The sequence below is a fragment of the Mesoplodon mirus genome (genome assembly GCF_964341445.2).
Source record: "Mesoplodon mirus genome assembly, chromosome: 9".
NCBI lineage: Eukaryota > Metazoa > Chordata > Mammalia > Artiodactyla > Ziphiidae > Mesoplodon > Mesoplodon mirus.
The window spans coordinates 36,178,552-36,202,813 of NC_138985.1; the positions used below are offsets into that span (position 1 = coordinate 36,178,552).

The 24,262-nt window shown below is 34.0% G+C and overlaps 1 protein-coding gene and 1 long non-coding RNA gene across 5 annotated transcripts in view; one reads left to right on the forward strand and one right to left on the reverse strand.

Annotated features, from left to right (window-relative positions):
• Window positions 1-24,262, reverse strand: part of SEMA3A (semaphorin 3A) — a 504,012-nt gene that overhangs the window by 94,950 nt on the left and 384,800 nt on the right. For all 4 annotated transcript variants that reach the window (XM_082632321.1, XM_082632319.1, XM_082632318.1 and 1 more), the window contains 2 exons: window positions 13,957-14,050; window positions 6,323-6,442 (listed from right to left, as the gene is read on the reverse strand). In XM_082632321.1, coding sequence (XP_082488447.1) covers window positions 6,323-6,442; window positions 13,957-14,050 — 214 coding nt within the window. The remainder of the gene's footprint in view (window positions 1-6,322; window positions 6,443-13,956; window positions 14,051-24,262) is intronic.
• Window positions 1-24,262, forward strand: part of LOC309810363 — a 67,298-nt gene that overhangs the window by 26,239 nt on the left and 16,797 nt on the right. The window lies entirely within an intron of this gene.

The window sequence follows — 24,262 nt, forward strand, 5'->3', positions numbered from 1 at the left end:
CAACTGCACACTGGTCTTTTACCCTGAGCACACTAATCTGATTGTTTTTCCACTCTACAAACTCTGGGTCAACAATCAAGCTGCCGCCAGAAACTAATTAATTTGCAAACAGGCTTCTGTTTTCACAGAGGGAAAGCTTTTGAGAGCCATGTCAGAGAGGCCAGTCACACCATGGTTACACGCATTGTCATGGCATCCACTTCTCAGGGTAAATCTCTTGCTTGATGTCACTGCACACATGAACCCGGATTACTCAGTCAGCAGTAAATCCCTACTGAGGCCCACCAAACTCTGAATGTAGTGACTCTAGAAGAGAAAATTGGTATAGACAGGCTCTGTATTCATTAAGCTGATGGTGAGATGAGAGAAAAATAATGTTAAGAATCAAGAGAAAAAAGAGAGCTGGCTGTAATTTAAAGAATTTTCCAAGATATTGTCTCACTTTTATACATTTTCATAAATTTTAATTTAAAAAGTAGAATTTTCTTTAGTAAATGTAATCATACCCTTAAATATTATTTTCTACTCTCACCATTCAACTATAAATTCTGAAATAAGTGGTTCAAAATTTGTGATTAATGTGCCATACTTGAGGGTTGTACTTTTTAGCCCATCATTAAAAAATGTTAAAATAGCATATCCTAACAATTTTATTCAGCTACATTTTCTCAGAGGCCTGAAAAAAAAAAATCATCTTCCAAACATTGCCACTAATGAGTTAATTTTTATTCCGAAGTTTTATTCATTTTTTTTTCTCATAAGTGCAAAGTAATTTAAAACAAAACTGGTTAAAAGTGGGCTTCCCTGGTGGCGCAGTGGTTGAGAGTCCGCCTGCCGATGCAGGGGACATGGGTTCGTGCCCCTATCCCGGAAGATCCCACGTGCCGCGCAGCGGCTGGGCCCACGAGCCATGGCCGCGGAGCCTGTGTGTCCGGAGCCTGTGCTCCACAACGGGAGAGGCCACAGCAGTGAGAGGCCCACGTACAGCAAAAAAAAAAAAAAAAAAAAAAAAAAAAAAAAAAAAAAAACTGGTTAAAAGTGATTATGGTCCTTAGATAAAATGTGACACAGAAAATAGGTCCTCAGAAAAGAAGAGCAAGTAAAGGTATATTTTGGTAACTTTTCTCTTTATGAGAAAAAGAAGGCATATTTAGTGAGTGTATTAAATTTATCATTTAGAGAGTAGAATAATTTCATGGTATGTATTTTTTGAAAAAAATGTATTTCTGGCAGGTGGGCATTCTTTATCAGCATGAAAGTTTTTCTTGGTAATAGATTCATAAGGAAAAAACCATAACTAATAGGTTGTGTTTAGATATAGTTATGGATACTTATTTTAAACTATTACATATCCATGTTTCAGCATGATTTCACCAAAAATACGAACATTTTTATTTGTGACTCTATGCACTGATACTTCAGAATTGTTAACTAATTAATACAGAATGTAATTCATAGAATATGTAATTCAAAAGTTAAAAAAGACTCTATCTTTGTTGCTTCTTTCATAGAGGATGTTTGTGGTTGCTCTTGTTGTTTCAACTGAATGGTCACTCAACATCTATAATACTCATCTGCTCATGTAACCACAGAGTAAGGCTTCCAGAGGGCTTTTTTCCTCAAGGTCAGCAAAATATTACTAACTTAAGTCAGAGAAATAGTTCAAAATGCCATCGTTAATAGGTCTGACATTATGACAAACTAGATGATTAATTTTATTTATTAAAAAAATCCAGTTACTCTGATACAGTTCATGCCTTTAAAGATGGTAGAATTAAAATAGTATATCAAAAGAGTTATATAAGTGATTTAAGATTAGATATCTGGTACCATGCAGTATTAATTTGTGCTCTCAGAATTTATTTGTGGTTACATTTCTTGGTTCTATTTTCAAAAACATATATCTTGTGGAGAAATTTGAATCTTTAGAGAACGTGAAATATCCTAGTGCATGACCACAGAGGAAGCTATGCTGATTCCAATAAGGGCAAGCCATCCTGGTATGAGTGTTACAAGTGAGAGGAAGTGGAATGATGACTCGCATACCATTTCAATTACAGGAAAAAAAGCAAGTGAGTTGGTCTATCCACAGGCACAATCCTTTTAGGAAATTCCACTAAAAGAAAACAGGTCTTCCTGAAATGAGTAGGAAGGTCTCACACTCTGGGCACTGTAATTAGGTCTGTTTGTGTGCACTGGGCCTTGGCTCTCTCAAGGATCCATGTGGTTTCATGTATTAAACCCAGCTCTGACTGCCCTTTCACCCTGACTCAAATATAATCACTCACAGAATGAGTCTGACAAAGCTTACTAAGCATGCTCCACCCAATGGAAGTGGGATAAAGGATACAGAAAAAACTCACATTTATTAAGTGCTTACTACATGCCAATCACTTGCTTAGTACTCTATATGCATTATCATGCAGTCGATTTTTTCACAGCTCTAAGAGGTAGGTAGTATTATAAACCCATGAATAGGTACAAGGTCAAGGTAAAACAGTGACTCACTCTAAAGACTGTAGTCTTTCCTTCTATTATATAGCATTCCAATGTTAGTCCAAGACATAAATAAACAATGTTAGAAATAGTGTCCATCAAATAGAAAAATAAATGTGGGTTAGCTATCCATCTGCTCTAATGAATGACTAATATGTACAAGAACTAGGTGATACTTACACAATAAATGATAAGAAATCATTACTATAACAGCAGGGTAAACTTGGTTTTTTACTATGAATATACAGAGAGAAATTTTACCTAATTTTTACACTGTTAGTAAACCAAAACTAGAAATGAAGTTTAAAGCTATATAATATCAAGAGAATTTATGAAGCAAAAAGAGAAAAACAGTGAATTTTGGCACATCAGGTCAAACTCATACCAGTACATTTTCTGGAATCAAAAGTTGTTCTAACATCTAGCAATCTTAAACTAAGGGCTAGTGTAAAGGATGATTTTTAAAAAGCAGTTATGGAAAAAATCAATAGGTTCCATCTCTCATGTTTCTTCATCTAAAAGTTTGTTACTTAATTCCTAATGTTTCCTGGTAAAATGAAACTGAATTTAAGCCTTTATTGCTACTATTATAAAATGTAAACTTTAGTAATTATGAAAATAGTGAAATTCCATAAAAATTGAGACATTTCAAGATCCAATTCTACACAACAGTTTCGTTTTTTATTTTTGTTTAGCAAGAACATAAATTGAAAGTCATCTGAAATAGGCCAACTAATTCTTCCAAAATAATTGAATTGGTTTGAATTGATTTGATAAAAGTAAAGTAAGTCCTGTGCCAAAATTAATTTCAATAGCCCAGAAGACCTTTCAAAAAGTACCTTGCAAAGTAATTTATTACTTCTGGCAGCACAACTGATTGTGTAGTCTATGCTGATGCCTCAAAATTCACTTATTTTATGCATGCATGTGTAAACATTATGTTTCCAATTCTGTTCTTCAGTGGTGTTTAATTTCATGAGGCTTGTGAATCACACAGTGCCTTGGTTCAATCTCATATGTGTCTGCATCCTCCATCTTGCTGTAGTTCTGGTTTCTGCACCCTGTCAAATGTAACCTTTGTGCTAATTTGGCAAAATCAGTTCTCACGTTTAGTGCTGAGAGACTGATAACTGAATTCTCAAATGAACTACACATTTGCAGAGATGAAGTACAGAGCTGCGGACAATGACTGTTTTCCCACAGTGTAAATTCTTCAGACTCAGCTGTCAACATGTGAGTGTGTAGCACAAAAGCAGCTTTAACTTGATGACTTTTTTCCTACAAGGCCATGAAAATGAAATGGATACTATACTCTCCTTTATGTTTTTCCATCTTCTAATGAGATTTTCTTTCTCATGGACAGTGAAAGCCTGTATGCCCTTTAGAGTTCTTAGTAGATCAAAGTCTCATTCTTGCTGAACAAAAAAACAAACATTTTCCCCTTCTACATAAATATTTCCATTTGAGAGTAGACCAGATAGCCACATTGAAAGAGGTTTTTTTCCTACTAATTTTGAGTCCATACAAAGCCTAGGTTTAATAATTAACAGTGGATATTCCAAAACTGTCCTCTGGGATTTCAGAGTTTGGGTCTTCAATGGCTTTTCAAGAGAGCCTTACCGTGATCTCAGCTCAGCATTTTTCTTTTCCTTAGTGAGGCTTCTAATTTCTCAGATGGTCTCCTGGGCACCATTCTACCTCCTCTACCCCCAGAGGTGGGTATTTGACTATATGTCCAGTCCCTTTTGATTGCCACAGTGTTTGTACTCAATCATGAATTATTTTAGGCATCATCTGCATTTAAAGAACAGCAACTGGGAAGTAATGTCAAACTTATGAGAAAATTGGGAGAGCAGGAAATGCAGGAAACTGAGAGAACAGACCCTTTTAAAGAGAAAGGGCTAGTTAAGTGACAAATACCACAGGAGAGGTTGTCTAAATGGAGACTGATAAAAAAAAATAGGAAGTCATTAGTGGAGGAGCAGTTTCATGGGATCAAAGTCAGGTTGAAAATGGCTAAATCTGGTGAAAATGCTGAGAAAACAAGTTCCTAACCAGGCTATGGACTTAGACATCTAGGGACTTCGTGGTACACCATGATTAAAGGGAGAGTATGGATAGGGTAGACAAACATGTTTGCAGGTCAGGGAAGAAATCAGTGGTGGAGAAGAGATAAAAACAGCAAAAACAGTAAATTGGGTAAATTTATGAAAAAAAATCAATGCAATTAAGAGCAAAAGCAGTAGGGTCAAAGGTGGAAGTTAAGGGGCACATCATTTTCACTAATACATGAAAAATAACAGGACAATCAGAAATGTTGTTACAGGAGGAATGAAATGCTGATTGAGGTAATTTGAGGTATGTTTTATGATTTAAATAGTCATTTTAGAATTGGGATATAGAAGAACAAAGACACACAGCTCATGGTCTGAAATTTCAGCAAGGTTTTAGAGCATATTGTGATTGTTCTCTAACAAACCAGTGAAAGACAGAGGTGAAATCAATTTTGGGTACCCCCCAAAAGTGCAGGAGAAGGAAGTGTGGCAGAAGTTCAAAGAGTGAGATAATCAAGCATCTTACTGAGTACATAGATGGACTGTAAGCCATGAGCTTCGTCCTTATTAATGAGGCATGTAAAACCAAAGGAGAGTTCATGAATGCAAGATTAGGGACTGGGAGGCTTTCTTTTATAGGACTGAAGGCAGATATAAATGGAGACCATTATTTAATAATAAAAAATAACCATGAAAATATGGTGGGGATGATTATAAAAAATCTTTGATGAATACATAAATGAACAATCCAAAAAAAAAATGCTCTACATGGAACACTTATATAAGGATTATTTGGTTCAAAATCTGAATGAAAATAGTATTTATTTATTTTGGGCATATAAATTTTATAATTTTCTTCTATGGTAAATTTATTTATGTATTAAAAAGAAAAAGAATTTAAAAAGTATCTGCCTTGCAAACTATTATATATTGAATGGATAAGCAACAAAGTTCTACTGCATAGCACAGGGAACTATGTTCAATATCCTGTGATAAACCATAATGGAAAATAATATGAAAAGGAATGTGTATATATATATATATATATATGTAAAATTGAATCAGTTTGGTGTACAGTAGAAATTAAAACAACACTGTAAATCAACTTTACTTCAATAAAATAAATTTTTTAAAAAAGTATCTGCTTCATCAAGTATGACACTAGTGACTAAAGGTCAGGAAACTGGGTTCTTGCCCCAAATGTACTATTGGGTTAGATGTAATCTTAGATAAAATATTAGTGTTAATTTCCCAACCTATAAAACGGGAGAAAGAATTTTAGGAAGCTTAAAGGAGAATCAAATGAAATGATACAAAGTCCTTTCAAAAACATGTTCAAGGTAATGCTTTTAGCACAACAATTTTTTCAAACATTTAATAACTTATGCTCTCAAGGCCACATGAGAGGTGTGGAGGAAAAAAAATGCTACATCATGAGATTTGTTGTGGTGTCCCTGAAAGACAAGACTGGTAAGTCATCTTATCTTTTTCCATTACCTCCCTTCCGTAGCTCCAGCCCAGATCTGTTTCTTTCCATAGTTAACTACTGAGAAACTTTAGTTTTGGCACAAAGCAAATATTTTCTTAAATTTTTAGTCTCTCTTTTATCTTTTTGCCCCACTTTCTCACACACACAGCCATGAAGTCACCACCATGAGTTTATCTGCACACTAAATCTCAACTCATGCTGTTTGCACCATATAAGGAAAGCTCTCCACTGACTTACTATAGATGCCCGTGTTTTGTGCTGCACTCTGGCACGCACCACCTACCATTGAGCCATCTGGAATCGTGCTGCTCTGTCCTGATTGGGTGGTGGTGCCCAAGAGTTCGGAAGATAGCAAAGTCTCGCCCCATAAAATCAGCTGCCGTTCCAGAGTATAATTCTCCATCTGTGTTGTGACAAAATAAAACCACATACACATACTTTAATTCAATTGAGGCAAGAGAAACAAAACACACAAAATACAAGTTTCATGTTAAGACCACGCTAATGCTCTCTGCATCATTAAGCAAAGCTACGTATGTTTATTCTGTGTCTTTGTTGAAGGGAGTATCTCACTATTCATTTAGCACTAACTTTGAGAAACTGAGTAAAGTATGATTCAGCGCACATTATTAAAACATGAACTTTTATATTTTCTATTATGACCAAAGACAAAGTACAAAGCACAAAATATATGCATCACATTGTCTGCTTTTATATGTTTCAAACTACTATGGTTCTAATATCTTTATTTTTTAGGGTAAAGTCTCATTGCAAAATCTTGCTTATAGTTTTGATTTTAATGGAAATTAAATTTCTAATATACTTCCTTTTTGGTGGGATCTAAATTAATGAGATTTTGCTATAATTTAGAGAAAACTAATATTTTCCTTGACAAAAATTTTTCTTGACTTTCATTTTTTAGTATATCAAGTGGGAAAAATGTTCTAACTTGGTATGAGCTATCACACAATCTAAAAACAAGTCCACCACATAGTTTCAGATATAACAGAAATGTGTTTGAAGAAGGGGGTATTTTGATAAACACAGGCCATAATCACTACAGCTCAAGATTCTGTTGTGCTTTGACTCATTTCTACTTAAGTTGAATTAACTCTGGGTCAGAGTTTAATAATGGGAGAATCATAATCAGAAGGCTGGAATAGAAAGGAAAAAGAAATAAGGAGAAAGAGAAGTTAATATTTACTGAATACCATTTGTGCTTGCAGGGTAGTCAGGTGCTGGCCTGACACTTTCCAATTATCTCATTTAGTTCTGTCAACAACCCCATGACGTAAATGTTATCCCTATTTTACAGCTCAAGAAACCCAAGGTTGCTCAGCTAATGACTAGGCAAGTCAAGGTGAAAGTTCAAACCCAGGCCTGTTTAACCCAAGCCTCTTATACTAAATATATACCATACCACTGTTCAATAAACTGAAGTTTGTAAAAATGACATTTTCTTTCCTTTAAACAAAAGGTGCCTCATATTATTCCACCCAGAAAATGCATTATTGCCTGCTTGCTTACAGTGAATTATCAGCAAAACAAAACAACAATAAATGTAACATTTTCTCCAAATAATCTACCATAATGACAGCAAAACTTATTATCTTGTTGATTATTTGGATACCCTAACGTTTCTGAATTCATTGACTCGAAAAATACTTAGAAAACAAAGTAAGCATACATAAATTATAACTTAAAACATTTGTATACCACTATAATTTCCAAAGGACTTTCTTGTGTATCAATCAGAAACTTTCTGTGCATCTTCAGTTATCAATACCTTTGGGAAAATCTAATTAGTCTGATCCTTTATGTGATATCTTTGTTCACACCCACAATTCTCACTTGCAAATAAACGGCTTTGAAACGAAAATAGACATTTTCAGTGGTCCAAACTAAATTAATTCCTCTGGGAGAAACTCTGGTTCTCTGATATGTTTGAAGGTACCAGGCTTTGGAAAACTTCCAAAGCAGTGCAGAATACCTACATAGACAGAATCACTGAGAAATGCCAAGTTATAACTTTAAATATTAATAGAAAGACACCTTATCTTAGAGACTGAGTTTTTAAAAACTGATCACTTATTTTGAATTGTTGTGAATCAAGACAAACAAAAGTGATGGTTTGACAATGTATTAAATACAAATTACTAGCTAAATGGATGGTACTCATATGACACCATAAATTGCCATATTATGCTATCTTTGGGATTCATCTTGTCTTGTCTTTACTTAATTAAATATCAAGTTGCTCAAATCTGAGTTGCTCTCACCATAATATGCTACGATAATGTTCTATATGCCCACAAGGTAAAGAAATAACCCTTTTCAAAAGGCACAAAAACACTATGAACAAGCTATCTATAAGTTTCAAAGGTACTTTGAAACACTTTAATGAATATGGTCTACTTAATTTTAACCTATATTCAATCACTGTAACATTTTTATTAAGGTTGACAGCTTATCTTTTTACAAATAATTTATTGATAGAAGTGATGAATTTTTAAACTTCAGGTGAATCAGAGAATGTTAGTTAAAAACATATTGTGAAAGCAGCCTAAAATGTTCATGTCAATTTCCAATACTTCGATGTTGGAACACCTGTCTGTCATAGGGTGACCTGTATCCTCTTTACCTTGAAAAATCAAAAGTATTAAATTACTAGTTGAACCTCATTGCCCCCTCAACCACGTTAGGTGATGAAAATCATGAAAGGTGAAAACAGAACAACCAAAAGGTGAAAACTGAGCAATTTCATATCAGACTGTGGCCAGGCCATGCCTAACAGTAAGTATAATCAGAAATGGAAGAGTAAAGAATATCATCAGTTAATTGTTTTTTTCATTTAACTTTTTCAGTGTGAGTAAAATTCATAATTACAGTTGCTATTATATGTAAACTCTATTCCAGATAGAGTTGAAATGACAAAAACTGTAACCAAATAAACATTATTTGGATATTGATAGGTATTTGTTTCTCATATTCATTTGTTTAGCTGTTTTATAACTTATGATTCTTTTTTGATCCATTCCCACACGAGAAAGGCAAAAAACAATATAAATGAAGGCAAAGGCAGAAACACTGATTTTCTTTCTCTTTTGACAGCAGGTAAGTAGGTCACTCAGAGAATGTAGAAGAGTTAGAAGAGTTCATCAGTAGAAGAGCTAGTGACTGAACTTATTACTAAAGACAGAATTTATAAAGAGTTGACTTAGAAACCAAAGGAAGGTTGTAGTTAAGGCACCAGTTGCCTCCAGTCATAGGAAATTACCTCCTACTCAAATATTATTTTTAGCAAGAGTCAACATGATATCTATGAGCTGGAGGGCACTAGATGATTAGGTGGGCATGAGGGCACATTCTCACGATGTCAATGCTCAATATCACTAACTGTTCCTTTACACCAGGCCTTAGATCAGATTTTCTGCTCAGATATCTATAGGATTCTTATCCAGGATGACTCCTCCAGAAATTGTATGACGTATTTTTTATTTGGCCCAACTGTATAGGTGGTAGAATATCCTACTCTCGCATTCTCTTTAAGCAGATATATAATATCAACTCAGACTATACTTCATTTAATGTAATTGTGTATTCTACCCTGTATTAAAGACTTATTACATTCTTTGACTATCTGAAATGATCTGACAATTTCTGAGTTTAGGGCTTCCCTGGTGGCACAATGGTTAAGAATCCTCCTGCCAATGCAGGGGACACAGGTTTGAGCCCTGGTCCGGGAAGATCAGACATGCCACGGAGCAACTAAGCCCGTGCGCCACAAATATTGAGCCTGCACTCTAGAGCCTGTGAGCCACAACTACCGAGCCCATGTGCCACAACTACTGAAGCCCGCACGCCTATAGCCCATGCTCCGCAACAAGAGAAGCCACTGCAATGAGAAGCCCGCACACCGCAACGAAGAGTAGCCCCCACTCGCCGTGACTAGAGAAAGCCTTCACACAGCAACGAAGACCCAACACAGCCAGAAATAAATAAAATAAATTTATTAAAAATATATATATATATATATCTGCGTTTAAGCAATTTACATACCTTAGTTGGCTTATATTTAGAGAACAAATATTTTTTTTATATTCTTAAAAAAGCCCACTTGCCAAACTTCTTTTGTATGTTCGAGGGCATTTATGAAGTTATCAAATTATGCGTGTTAATTTTCCAATTTTATGACCGTAAGTATAGGTAAATGTTAGCTTACAATGATTCAAATTGCATTATGGCTAAGATACATACTTTTGGGTTTTCCCATATATACTAAGTTCCTAGTGAAAGAAAATATATCTGTCCAACTTTATTAAATTGATGGTAGAATAATATACACAAGGAATTGTTATATACATCAAAAAGTGGTTGTGGATACTCTGTCCAACAAAGTTGTTAAGTCTTTCTACAAAAATACCATATAGGCAGTTTGATGTCTCAAAAATAATACATCAGACTGAGATAAATTAGTGCTGACAGATGTAACTAACAAGCTAAAAATTGTCAAATATGAAAGCTGCTCTTTCATATTTGAGTACAGTTCTTTCTGAACTGTAAGCTTTCTTAACTGTATCTAAGGAAAGCATTCTTTACTGAGATGAACAAAAAGTTTAGTGAACTGCATTTCTACCATGGCAGCGTTACCTGAGAAGCATGTGTTAAAAACAGAAGTTCAGGGCCTTCCCCGGTGGTGCAGTGGTTGAGAGTCTGCCTGCCGATGCAGGGGACACGGGTTCGTGCCCCGGTCCGGGAAGATCCCACATGCCGCGGAGCGGCTGGGCCCGTGAGCCACGGCTGCTGAGCCTGCGCAAGCGGAGCCTGTGCTCCGCAACGGAAGAGGCCACAACAGTGAGAGGCCCTCGTACAGCACAAAAAAAAAAAAAAAATAAGGGTAAAAACAGAAGTTCATATGTACTCTGTACTTTCTGTTCACAGCTCAAAATGAAGTAAAAATGTGGCTTAGATCAGTTAATGTATTGGATTACAATTCCTAAAAAGGGTGTGGTGAGAAGAAACAAGGTGGAAAAAAAAATTTCCTGATGAAATCACAGCATTACTAACACAGGTATAAAGTGTATCATGGATGTGAGCAAAAATCAAACAAACCTAAAGACCAAGCCATTATGTTGTTAACACCTTAAGCAAATTCCACTCACAGCGTAGCAGAGTAATTAGAAACAGAGGGAAAAAAATATGTCTCTCAAACACACACACACACACACACACACCCGACATGGCATGGATGAAAGCTACTTCTTGAGAGTGGAAGGGTATGGGAATACTTTTACATTTTCACATTTGTTAAGCAACCTTTTCTGTAACAATAAATATACTGGCTTTGTTAATACTGTACTTTTTAAACTAACATTTTTTGAGTAGTTGTAAATGATACAAAATTAAAAATGTAAAATTTATACATTACCAAATCTCTCTCCTAGCCTCCATACAGAAAACCACTATTACCAGTACCTCTTTTTTCAGTTTCTACTTCCAAATATATGCCAGAAATATGTATGCACCCAAATGTAGTATGCTATCACATTGTCTTATTTAGTTCTCACAACAAACTAGTGGAATTTGCATAGCCATGCCATTTTACATACACAGAAACTGAAGCTCAGAGAGGTTCAAATAATTTTCTCAATTATAGTTAATTAATTTGGGGAGTACCTTTAATACCAAGTGAGAGCATATTCTAATGTCAAATTATGTTCTTTCCTGAGGCATGGCCGAATTATAGCATAGTTATAAAGAAGCAAGTAACCTCAATAAAGGAAGTCACAGCTTTTGAATTAAAATGGTGCTGCAAATATTTTGAGGGATTTTACCAGGTCTAGTATGGCCTGCTCATTTTTCTGTATCTTGCTATTCAACTGATCCAGAAATTAACTTAAGTTGGCTTTAATAATCTCCTCTGTCAATAAGCACTAAATATCTCTGAAAATTATTCAATTACTTTACAGTACTGGCTAGGTGAGATCTGGGCTTTCATTTAAAAGCTGTTTTCTCTGAAATGCCTACCGTTCTTTTCTAGCCATACATCCTCTCCTTGACTCATGCAACTTCCCTCATCCTCTTTTCCTTTTCACAAACCTATACAACTGTTTCAAGGAAGTTCTAATATAAAACCCAAACTGCGGCGTTTCATATTCTTTGTGGACATTGTGTGGTTGCATGCCGTATGAACTATGTAATACTTAGTTGTCATCATTCTTTCTCAGTGGAATATTAAAACAAATAAGCAAATCCCTACTGAGAAACATACCACAAAATAAAGCTGCTCTAGGTACACTTTTACATACTGCTTTTTTGAGGAATATCTATCTTTTTTTGTTCAGTATGCAATTTAAATAAGTATAGCCTGCAGGTTCAAACAAGATAGGACTCCTCCCCTTTGTTTAAGACAGTTTTCAAATTTCTGTGTGTGCACTTAAGGAAGTCATCCACACGTAATCACTAGGCCATCTGTGAATAGGAAAATTATAAGTGTGTTACATTTGCTGCATTCCTTCAGGTCTTAAACTTTTGTTAAAGTGCTCCATAAATGGATCAAATGGACTGAAACTGTCTACATTTCCAAAGCAATAGAGGAGATAATTCATGCTGTAATGGTTTTATTCTTAATAGTAAAAGGATCAGAGAAACAGCGATAAAGTAAACACTAGAGAATACTGGAAAGAATATATTTTCAAGTTAATGCTGTAATCAGTATGACTAGAGTCTTAGTTTGTTGAATAGAAAAAAAGACTATTTTTTAAAATAAAAAGGCTAAACTTTATGAAATTATTACATGTCAAATAACAGCCTAAATTTACCTTTTAAAAGCCTAGATGTATTATTCAAAATTTTATTAGAAAGTTTTCCCCTGAAAAGTTTCACTTATTTTTCTTTTGTGTTATCAAATAATTACTTTCTATATTTTATAAAAAAGAAAACAAAAGGAAAAAGAAAAGGAAACAAAAAGCTACATAATTTCTACATGATTATATAAAAACATATATTCAGGAGTAAGGTAATGACCCAGAATCTTCTGTACTTTAGGTTGCTAGCATACTCAAAAGTTAAAACAAGAAAACAAAAAAAGAAAAAGAAAAATTGTTTAATGATATATCACTTTTTGTGTATTATTTAATCCCAGTCCAGAAGTGGTTTAAAGAATGTGGAAAGAATTCTCTATTTTTCAATACAAACTGAAGTTTTCTCCTTCTGCCTACTTCTATCTTCCTCTTTCTATCCTTTTGAACTATGGCTAAGCATTCACCACCTATCTTCAATGTTGAAGTAAAAGAAGAAGAAAACTAGAAAGGAAGATGGCTAAAGAAAAGGGCACAGGAAATACATAAAATGTTTTGTTAGATTAAAAAAAGACGACGAAGCAGCCCTAAAGTCAGAAAAGATGAATACAGAAGGACTTTGTCAACTCAAGGTGACACAAGGGGTCTCTGTCAGTTGTACTACCATTTAGTTGGATTGTGCTGATTAAGCTGACCAAATGCTGAGAGTGTGACAAATCTTGGGACTACAATTAACAATCTCGAGTGAATCTCATTCTTTCCTTCTGACCTGTCAAAATTCCCCCTTGAAACGCCTCTTCCCAAAAAATGAAAATCAAAACCATATTTTTACAAAACAAAAATTGTAAAGTTCTAAGGGGATGTATAGTGATTGAGCAGCCAATTTTAAAGATACTATTAAACCATTCTGATTAAAAAGAATCATAGACTAGATAGTACAATAATCAAATCAAATTTAGTGTTTCTTCATTTTCAAAATATTTGAAAATATCTCAACTGACATACTCCTAAAATATTTTATGATTAATAATGAAAAATCTTGGTATATAACAAGGAACATGCAATCTGGCTATTATCTATAGAAAATTCACTGTTTAGCTGACTGTTGACTGAGTACCTATTAAAAGAGATGCCGTCAGCAGTTTAGGGTCATATGGGCTCTTCCCACGGCCATTTTCAAAATGTGAGTCTTCCAGCTTAAAAATGTTGTCCTGTAGAAAAGAAAAAGAATAATTCAATTTATTTATAATAAAAAGTATTTTTAACATGCCAGTTAATCAGAGAGAGGTTGAGTATTCTTCTGCACTATCAAGGTGTATTATTATTTGTGTAAACTTTAGAGATGACAGAATAACTTAAGGGGGATAAAACCTAGCTATTACTAGACAAATATCTATTTAGCTTGGTGATTTTTAGTAGCATTTAGCATGTTGCAAGTAATAGTGTATAAGTGAACTCTAAAGGACAAGCACGCTATGATGAGTGATCATTTTATCACATAGGTATGCTAAGAGCTACCCTAATGGCTCTTGAAAGAATGTTAAATTTAAACAAATAACTCCTTTACTTCCTTCACATAGAGAAAAAATAACAACTCATATATTAGATGTCTGCAAGAAGATACGCTATCTCACTTTTCTGTATGTACTTTCCGGAAGGAAATAGTCACAGCAGTCACGTCCTCCACTCTGTCATTCCTACAACTTTGATGCTTACAAGCTCCTCAAGCATTTTAAAATTACTCACCTTGTAAGGTGGAAAGTACCTGAAACTATCCTTATCAATTTCTCTAGGTGGGAAATATCAAACTGTTTATTAGGATGGGTGTGCCTGGAGATAGTGTCCTTAGGACAACAAGCACAGAGGTGACACATTTTTATCAAAGGGAAGTCTGCTCAGTTGAGGCTCAAGCACCCAGAAACTTAAGTGAACATTTGACTATGGTAGAAAGTATGCCAGAAAGCATTGCAACAAAATCCTTAAGAAGGAGATAACTCATGCCTAAGACACTGTCCTCAGAATGTGAGGCTTCTATATGACAGTGGAGTAAACTGGGGGATTTCTGAGCATTCTTTTCAGAACCAAGTGCTCTGGAAATTAATTAGGTCAGAATATGTATGCGTTTTCCAGTAGCACATTAACTTGTCCACAGACTGAAATAAAATGCCTTTTTTGGCAATTTCTCTACTATTCACTTAAAAGCATTTTCTATATTCTTAGGAGAGTAAATGGTGTTCATTTTATGGCCAATATGGGTCACTTTATTTAACATTTAATATCTCTGATGGAGCTAATGGCAGAGTTTCAAATTATGACTCTTAAAATTCATTTGAGTTAGGGAAGAAGAGTGAAAAAGGAAGTAAACCAAAAATGTTCTCCATCTTTACTACTGTAAATAAGAATTACCAAGTCTCCTGTATCCTTGCATTGATTCTGTACTTGGTAAATAGCTATCCCCTAGCAATGATGGTTCTTTAGCTGAATTCTAAACTTTACACTGTGAAAAATTTACGGGGTTTCTCAGAATTGTGCTAAGTTGGAGTAGGAAGGGCAATGAGTCAGGAGTCAGGCCCAGTGGGGCCAATGATTAGCTCTGGTTCTTTGGTGGCCAATTAATATCTCTGAGCCTTTGGTTTCTAAAAGTTAATGTTGATAAGGATATTTAATCTTTAATTTAATTTAATGTTTATTGTGAGGGTTAAGTAATTGAAGTAAAGTATTTTTAAAGCAGCAAAATAAAAAACAGACACTATTTTTATTCTATTAATACTGCTCATATTACTACTACAACAAGAATATGAAAATTTAACACAAGTTGTTACCATTGTTGTAAACTTTCCTACCAGAACTTGAAAGAAATATTACTTTAAAACAGTTACATAAGTCACCAAATTATAAACTTATTTACAAATACACATTTGTCATAGACACTTGAATATTAAAGTTACAATATGAAATTTATTGCCATACACTAAGAAGCATAGAATAAATCTTAAGAAATATTTAGGTATATTTTGATAAAAATTAGGAAACAATCCAAAATAAATATGCTCAGTAGATGATATACACTCTACTGCCACAATGATAGAAAATATTAAAATTTGTCTATGTGATTAGTCCTCACAGGTTAGAGGAAGCATCAAGGAGAAGTGGTAGTGTGGCTGAAAATATTGTTATCAACATTAGTATACATTTCTTGTCCTCATAAGACATTCTGCAATACTGACAAAGATAGAGGAGCCATCTGTCAAAGTGTGAGACACTTGATGTCTGGGATTATGTATCCACGTTAGTAAGACAATGCCAAGGTATATGAGAAGTACTTGCAACCTCGTGTTTAACATTTGATTTACAAGGTAAAGGATTAAATTTCATAGGAAGAGAGGTTAAGCATGTCAGTTACAGTTTAAGAGAAGATGAAAAACTATCCTTTGTCATGGTGTCAGGTAATGTGTTCAAAGCTGGCCTTTTTCCTTTCTGTCTTTTTTCCTTTAAACGGAACTCTTGCCCAAATTTCTGGGTTTCTACAGTGTAATTATTCTATATTCTTATAGGATTCTACTGAAGGGTAAAAGATTGAATTTCCTTTCCAGCCTAGTGATATGGGGCCTGGAATAAATATAATTTGCTTTCTGAATAGGGAAGTAAAAGATATTTCTTACATAGAAATGTTTGTAGTGTAAAATTCATACCTGTTACACATAGTAATGCAGTCTAAGGCTGTTGAAATCAGACAGAAATGGATACTATCCCTGGCTGTGCCTTTTATTATTTGGGGCTCAGGCAATCCCTAAACCCTTCTGAAACTCAGTCATCTATAAAAGGAGGATAGGAAAATCTCATAGGGTTGATTGGGAATATTTACTGCAATAATGTACATAAAACAATACTTAGTATGCCCTCAAAAATATTAATTTATTTTTTCATTGTTTACAGTTACCAAAATAAGATCATTCTTTCCTATACTGATTAATATCTCTCACACTACAGTGGAAATGCCTGCCTATATATTCATCAGTAGAAATTAAGACATATGTTTAAAAATATGTAAATACTTTGGACTCCCAAAATGCACTGAAAATTGTTCATTTCTACAGCTAGACCACAGTCCAGTTCAAAAGCTTTTCTGACAAAAAAAAAAACATTAAATATAATGTGTATAGGAAGCAACCTAAGCGTCCATCGACAGATGAATGGATAAAGAAAATGTGGCACATATATACAATGGACTATTACTCAGCCATAAAAAGAAACAAAACTGAGTTATTTGTAGTGAGGTGGATGGACCTAAAGACTGTCATACAGAGTGAAGTCAGAAAGAGAAAAACAAATACCATATGCTAACACATATACATGAAATCTAAAAAAAAAAAAAAAAAAAAAAAAATGGTTCTGAAGCACCTAGGGGCAGGACAGGAATAAAGACGCAGCCGTAGAGAATGGACTTGAGGACATGGGGAGGGGGAAGGGTAAGCTGGGAGGAAGAGAGAGAGTGGCATGGACATATATATATACACTACCAAATGGAAAATACATAGCTAGTGGGAAGCAGCCGCACAGCACAGGGAGATCAGCTCCATGCTTTGTGTCCACCTAGAGGAGTGGGATAGGGAGGGTGGGAGGGAGACGCAGGAGGAAGGAGATACGGGGATATATGTGTATGTATAGCTGATTCACTGTTATACAACAGAAGCTAACACACCATTGTAAAGCAATTATACTCCAATAAAGATGTTAAAAAAATATATAATATGTATAAAAATTCTCAATTAAAAAGGGCTACCCTTTTAATACGTCTGATGAACTTAATGTGATTGAGAGACACCAATATTGCTGTTTCTGTTATCTTGTGCACGAGACCTATTAGATGTGTGAAAATACTGACCCCTTGGAAAAGAAGTCTGTGTTAATATAATTGAACATTCTATTTGTCATACGTAGCATATCACGTAGACAACTGTCTGGCTGTACTTGGAAGACTTTTTGAAATCTGATTGCTACTCAATGATTTTCTGTTTTAAAGAGTGTTAAACAGATCACATATGCAAGTAATAAGACCAAAAATCTTAAAACCAATGTATACAATTAAACCACATAGCTTATATTCTTACTTGGGCTGAAATACTTTTCATTTTTAGTAATACATGAACAGAAATCTAGCTGCATGGATTCTAATTGCTTTAGCAGATACTGTGAGCATATCATATAAGTTATTGTGCCATATTTTATTACATGATTGCATCAGTTTACAGCAACTATTTTTAGCTTTCAAGACCACTCTATCCCCTTTGTCTTCTGGATTTCCTGAATGTTATTAGACTGTGGTGAGGTAAGACATTAGAGGAAATAATAACTGTGCTAATGTCTAATCCAAAGTTTTATAAATTATAAACCAGTGGTGACATCATGGCAATAAATTTCCTAAATCTCAATCTTGTCCAAGTAATAAATTTAGGGAACAAAGCTGCAATTTTAGTTGTTTTATTTAATGATTAAAACATAAACGATGTTTGTAAAAAAGAAAAGAAATGAAAAGAAAAGAAAATTCTATGTATATGTGATAGAATAACCATTTTGGGTGGGAAACTATATAAACTTAATCAAACCCAATACTTGGACAGTATTTTAAAACATATATTATTATTTTTTTTCAAATTGCTCTTTCTCCTCTCCTGCTCTTTACAAAGATACTTTGTTTGCCAGTTCTAATGAATTATCAAGTATTCCTTGGTCACACCATATTTTTCTCATCTCTGCCTGAACTATCCCCAGCTCACCCGTCCTCAACCCCAGGGTGAACTTCCTTTCCTTTAAGACTAAATTCAAAAGTTACTTCCTAGGAGAAGTCTTCAGAGCTTCCTGGATATATAGTTTATTAGTTTCCTTTGTGCATATCCTAATTAACAATAGTACACAAGCAATGACAATACTGGGTAAAACTACTGGCTTCAGCAATGAAGGGACGTAATAGGATCTCATAGGAAATACTATGACATACTATATTTCACCCAAAGGAGATCCACTTGTGGATAAAATTCATCCGGATTTACTTCTCTTAAAAAGGTGACTCTAGATCTATGCTGTGCAATTCTAATAGCCATGAGGTACATGTAGCAATTTAAATTAATTAAAATTAAAAATCCAATTTCTCAGTCACACTAGCTACATTTTAAGTGTTTAATAGTCACATGAGACTTGTGAATACAATATTGCACAGATGCAAACATTTCCACTGTCACAGAAGTTCTACTGGTCAACACAGCTCTAGATCCTATTCCCTTAGCAGCAAAGAGCAGAACTGAAAATTAGAGGCCCTCTAGGGAAAGAAAATTTGTCCTCAGACCACAATCACAGTAGAAAAAGTTAATGAAATCTACAAGGAAAGATTATAGTAAAATCACTACTTTTTAATTTTTATTAGCTAGGGATTACCCTAAGTAACTTTTAATGGCAGGACAGATGAACAAATACATGTCCTGTATTTTTTTTATATGCCATCCTTCTTCCATTCAAATTACTTTTCCCTAACTATGCAGGCAAAAATTTTACTCATTGTTTAAAGCTTAAGTCATAATACCAGTCCATTAAATGTTCACTAATTTTCCCCAGCAGAAAAAATATTTTCTCCCTGGAACTTGTATAGAAATCTATTCATAATCTCTTTGTGCCATTTGTTACCTTCAACCTTGCTATTCAATAATGCACATTTTTCTTTTCTTCCTATTAAATACTTTTTTTGTTTCGTTTTGTTTTTTGTTTTTTTGCAGTACGTGGGCCTCTCACTGTTGTGGCCTCTCCCGTTGCGGAGCACAGGCTCCGGACGCGCAGGTTCAGCGGCCATGGCTCACGGGCCCAACCGCTCCGCGGCATGTGGGATCTTCCCGGATCGGGGCACGAACCCGTGTCCCCTGCATCGGCAGGCGGACTCTCAACCACTGCGCCACTAGGGAAGCCCCCTATTAAATACTTTTGAGGCGAGGGAAAAATCTGATTCATTATATTTCTCCCAAATACTAAGACAGAACTTTTCACTGAGTTAAAGCTCAATGAAAGAAAGAATGAATAAATGAGTGACCGTGTGACTGAGTAGAAGAGGCACTAGAGAAAAACTATATCCAAGGAATAGCAAAGGCATTGCCCTGGACTCTAGGAGCTAATACTTCAAGGACATGACACAGATATGAACACAATTGTGCACAGAGGCCAGACTACAAAATTCAAATATTAAACCTAGCTTTAAAGTGAGTTTTAAGAAACATGATAATCTTTAACTTTTTAGTGTTGTATGTGTCACTATTAATAGATTAGTGATACTTGTTATACACTTCAAATACAAGTTTACTCTTACTATAAAAGATAAAAAAATTTAATGACAAAGAGCATAACGTTACAAGCCCTTTGCTTTTACATCCCTGTTCCTCTTTAACTTTCATTGGACCTTGTAGTTCATCAGTTATTATTAATATTAAGCTTGTTAATAAATATTACTCCTTTCAATAGAGCCATTTTATTAAGGAAACGTTATCAAAATTGTCCTTTGTAGAAATTCAAAAATCTTTCTTATCAATATAATAGCTCCATAATTCCAGGATAACTGTTGTACCTGACCATTTTTTACTTACAGAAATTACTCCATGTATCTCTGGGATGTTGGCTAGTGGAACATCAAACTGGAGAAGCTGTTTGGGCTTTTGCCAAATACAATTTTCTACTTATAAAATATATATAATTTCTTATCGGGATTTGCACTTCTATATTTTAGAAACCTTCTAATTTATATGTTTTCTGAAACACTATATAAGTATTAATATGTACAGTAAATTTATATTGATCTGTGACTATGTAAGAATTATGTTTGGAATATGAACGTGAAAGGTCTAATTATTTAATTCAATGAGCAAGAAATTACAATAAAAATTACATAATAATAATAACATTGCATACATATGTTATTACAATGTTTATAAAGTATTTGGTAGCTATTTCACTTAACATTGAACACATACTAAGTGTTAATAATGTCCTAAGAGTTCATCTATGTTTCTTCACTTAATCTTCAAACAACCCTACTATTATTGTGCCAGTTTTACAGATGAGAAGCAGAGACATTTTCCATTTAATACTCAAAGTCATAAAGACAATAAATGATGGAGTAAGAATTTGATAACAGAACTCTTTCCAAATCCATGTTTTTAACCACTATATAAAAAAGTGGGCTTACCATAAATATTATGTGAAAAAAAAAACTGCGTGAGATGTACCCTATGATAGTAGAAACTGGAAACTACAGGAGTTCAAAGTGGGGATAGATAATTCTATGTTTCAGCATATAAAGAAAAGCTTTATTTGATTTAGTCCTTTAAAAATGTATTTTGATGGGAGGTGAGTGTATCTGGGAGTACGCATGTGTGTGTTTGTGTGTTCATTGGTTATGGGTGCAGAGGGCCAGAGGAGCTCATAGAGAGAGGGCAGAGGAAAGCACAGATGCAGGTTAGTCCATCTAGACGAAACAGCATGAACAAAATCCCCTCAAAATAGATATAATTCATATGATAAGTAACATAAAGTTGAGTTTAGACAATGAAGACTGTATACATATATTAAGAGATAAGGTGGATAAATAAATTTGAAATCAAACTGTGGATAGTTTTCTGTGCCAGAATAAGCAATTTAGCATGCATTCATGACACACTGATAATTTTAGCTGGAGAACAATAGCATCAAAGAGGTGCAATATTATGATGAATCTGACAGTGGCGCATAGGATGATTTAAAGATACATGAGCCTTGTGACAGGAAAAGACCTATTGCCATAGCCTGGGGAGGGGAGAATTAGCTCTTCTTACACATTACGGCAGTTTAAAGGAATTTTTTATGTTGTGTGTTATGATGGTCAAGTCATTTAGCTTCTTTGTATTTCACGTTTCTTAACTTCAGTTGCATCAGAATTCCCTTTAATATTCCAGTGAAGCTACGGATTCTGTTCCAGAAAATTAAAGCTAAGCATACATATGTTTTATAAGCAATCTTTAGGGTTTATTGACTTTATGTAGTCATGGCAAGTTTCCAAATCGGCTATTCTACAAAGACCTTTCCATTTCTAACTTGGTATGATTCTCTCATCCTATCCCTCTGAATTTGGACATTTGCTTCTGTTGTTCTTTGGCTCTGTCCTTGAACATAATACAGGGATTATCCAGACTTTTAAAACCAATTTTTGTTTTCATTCTCTACATACTATTATTTGGTATTCATTTATTTTTATAAATTCAGCTATTGAACTTCAGCCCCAATTCCTCTGCTATTCTAATCATTCAAACTTGGTTTCCTGGCCTGTATGAAATCTTCCATTTTTCCATGGTTATTTCAAAATTGAGAGCTATTAAGAGGCCTTGGCTCTTCAAAAGAATATAAAAGCAATTACGAATAATAAACTTCATAAAAATTAGACTGTCAGAAAGAGTTATTTAACAATATACATTGTGGGAAGATACAAAAGAAATGTAACCCTGGTATCTGTCACTGAGGGCTGGGAAATTTAAAAAGTAGTGCTATGTGAATAAAGCAAGTATAATTTTCTGCCCTAATTATAATATATTAGCCCTGTCTTTGATTTCACTATGATTGCAGCCATACTACATTAGAATTTTATTTTTCTCTACAATTTAATAAAACATTGCTGCAAGTAAATGACTGACTGCTAATTGAAAAAGAATCTCAGTGAAAGATAAGCTCAAGGAAAAGCTATATACTTGTAAGGATTTTTAGAACTGAGTATACTAATACCTTCTTCTCATATTATTGATAATTAATATTTTTGAGTAGTTCTAGCTGTACGATAATTACAAGATTTGGTTTTAAATCCCAAATGTAGTCATTTGATGCTAAAATGTTTAGAGTCAATAATTACAATTATGCTTATTTAATAATTGCCAATACTTTTCAAATATACACTTTGGAAAGTAAATTTTTCTCAGCAAAAGCCAATTATATGATAATTGTTTTGACAAAAATGTATTTTATCTATTAAATTAAATAAAAATATTCCAGTTATATAAAATATAGTCCAATTTAATATTCATGATACGTGATCCCTTTCTAGTTACATCTATGCAGACTTTTTTCACTGAATATAATTTCTGTTCCTGAAGAATTCTGAGGATCCAAAATAGAAAGAAGGATAATATCATCAGGGTACACAACATTTCTATAAAGTTTATCTCTAGATTAAATGTAAGCAGGAATGGTTAAAATCATTGATTTCAATTTCTATAGTCTGTTCAAGCATTGCTTTAGTAAAGCAGAAATCTTACCTCTAAAATTTGTCTCCAGAGATTATATGGCTTTTCTGTGACCCAGATTTTTTGTTGTTGTTATTTGAATTTGAAGGTAGATGTGGTCAAAAATATTATTAATAATTATAAAATCTAGCTTATATAACCCCTTGTGCCAATTATTGATTGTAAGCTCTAAAACAATTTTCAAAAATCTCTTTGATGTGTCAACATTCTTATCTATGAAAATACTCCACATAATTGAAATGAAAATACTCCACATAATTGCCTCAAGGATTCAGTGAGATACACGAATTAACATAGGAGAGCATACTTAAACCATACAGAAATTTAGTTCATTATAATTTTAATTATCCTAAATTCACTATTAGTGGTACATCTTTATTATGATAGCATGTTGATAACTCATTATCTATGATAATGTAATAGCTAATATGTGTTAAGCAAATATTAGCCAAGCACACTCTCCTAAGTGCTTTATAGGTATTTACTTTGTTATCATTACAATACCCCTTGAAGTACATAGTGTGATAACACTAATTTTACAGATGAAGTAACAAAGACTGAGAAAAAATGACTTGCCTAAGGTCACATAGTATATAGCAGAGTCAGGTAAACAATTTACATAACCAGTAATAAATGGAGGGATTCTAAAAATCTTATTTTTTGTGTTTGATTTGCACACCATGTTACTTTATAAATACACATCATACATAAAGTGTTATAATAATATCTCTTAACTCAACTGTGTTTTCCTTGTATTTCAAGCATACGTTAGGTCCTGAATTAATCTTAACTGAATTGACCATGACAGAAAACACTGTATTTAATATAGTCCCCACATTATTCTCTAATACAGTAAAGAAAAGTAGAAAAAAACTAACATAATTCTAACTTTATTTGCAGAAAAATATATGAAATTACTTTCTTTCCAAGTTTGTGAGAAATTAGTATCACTTTATTCATTGTCCACCCAGTAACAGCATACACTTCTTACAGCTGGATTAAATAGGATTTCCCTCTAAATTTAAGGGATCTGAATTTATCTGGGTTCCTCAAACATCAATGACATAATTCATCTGCTTTTTGTCATCATTAAAATTAATGGTATAAACCAAGGAAAACAGA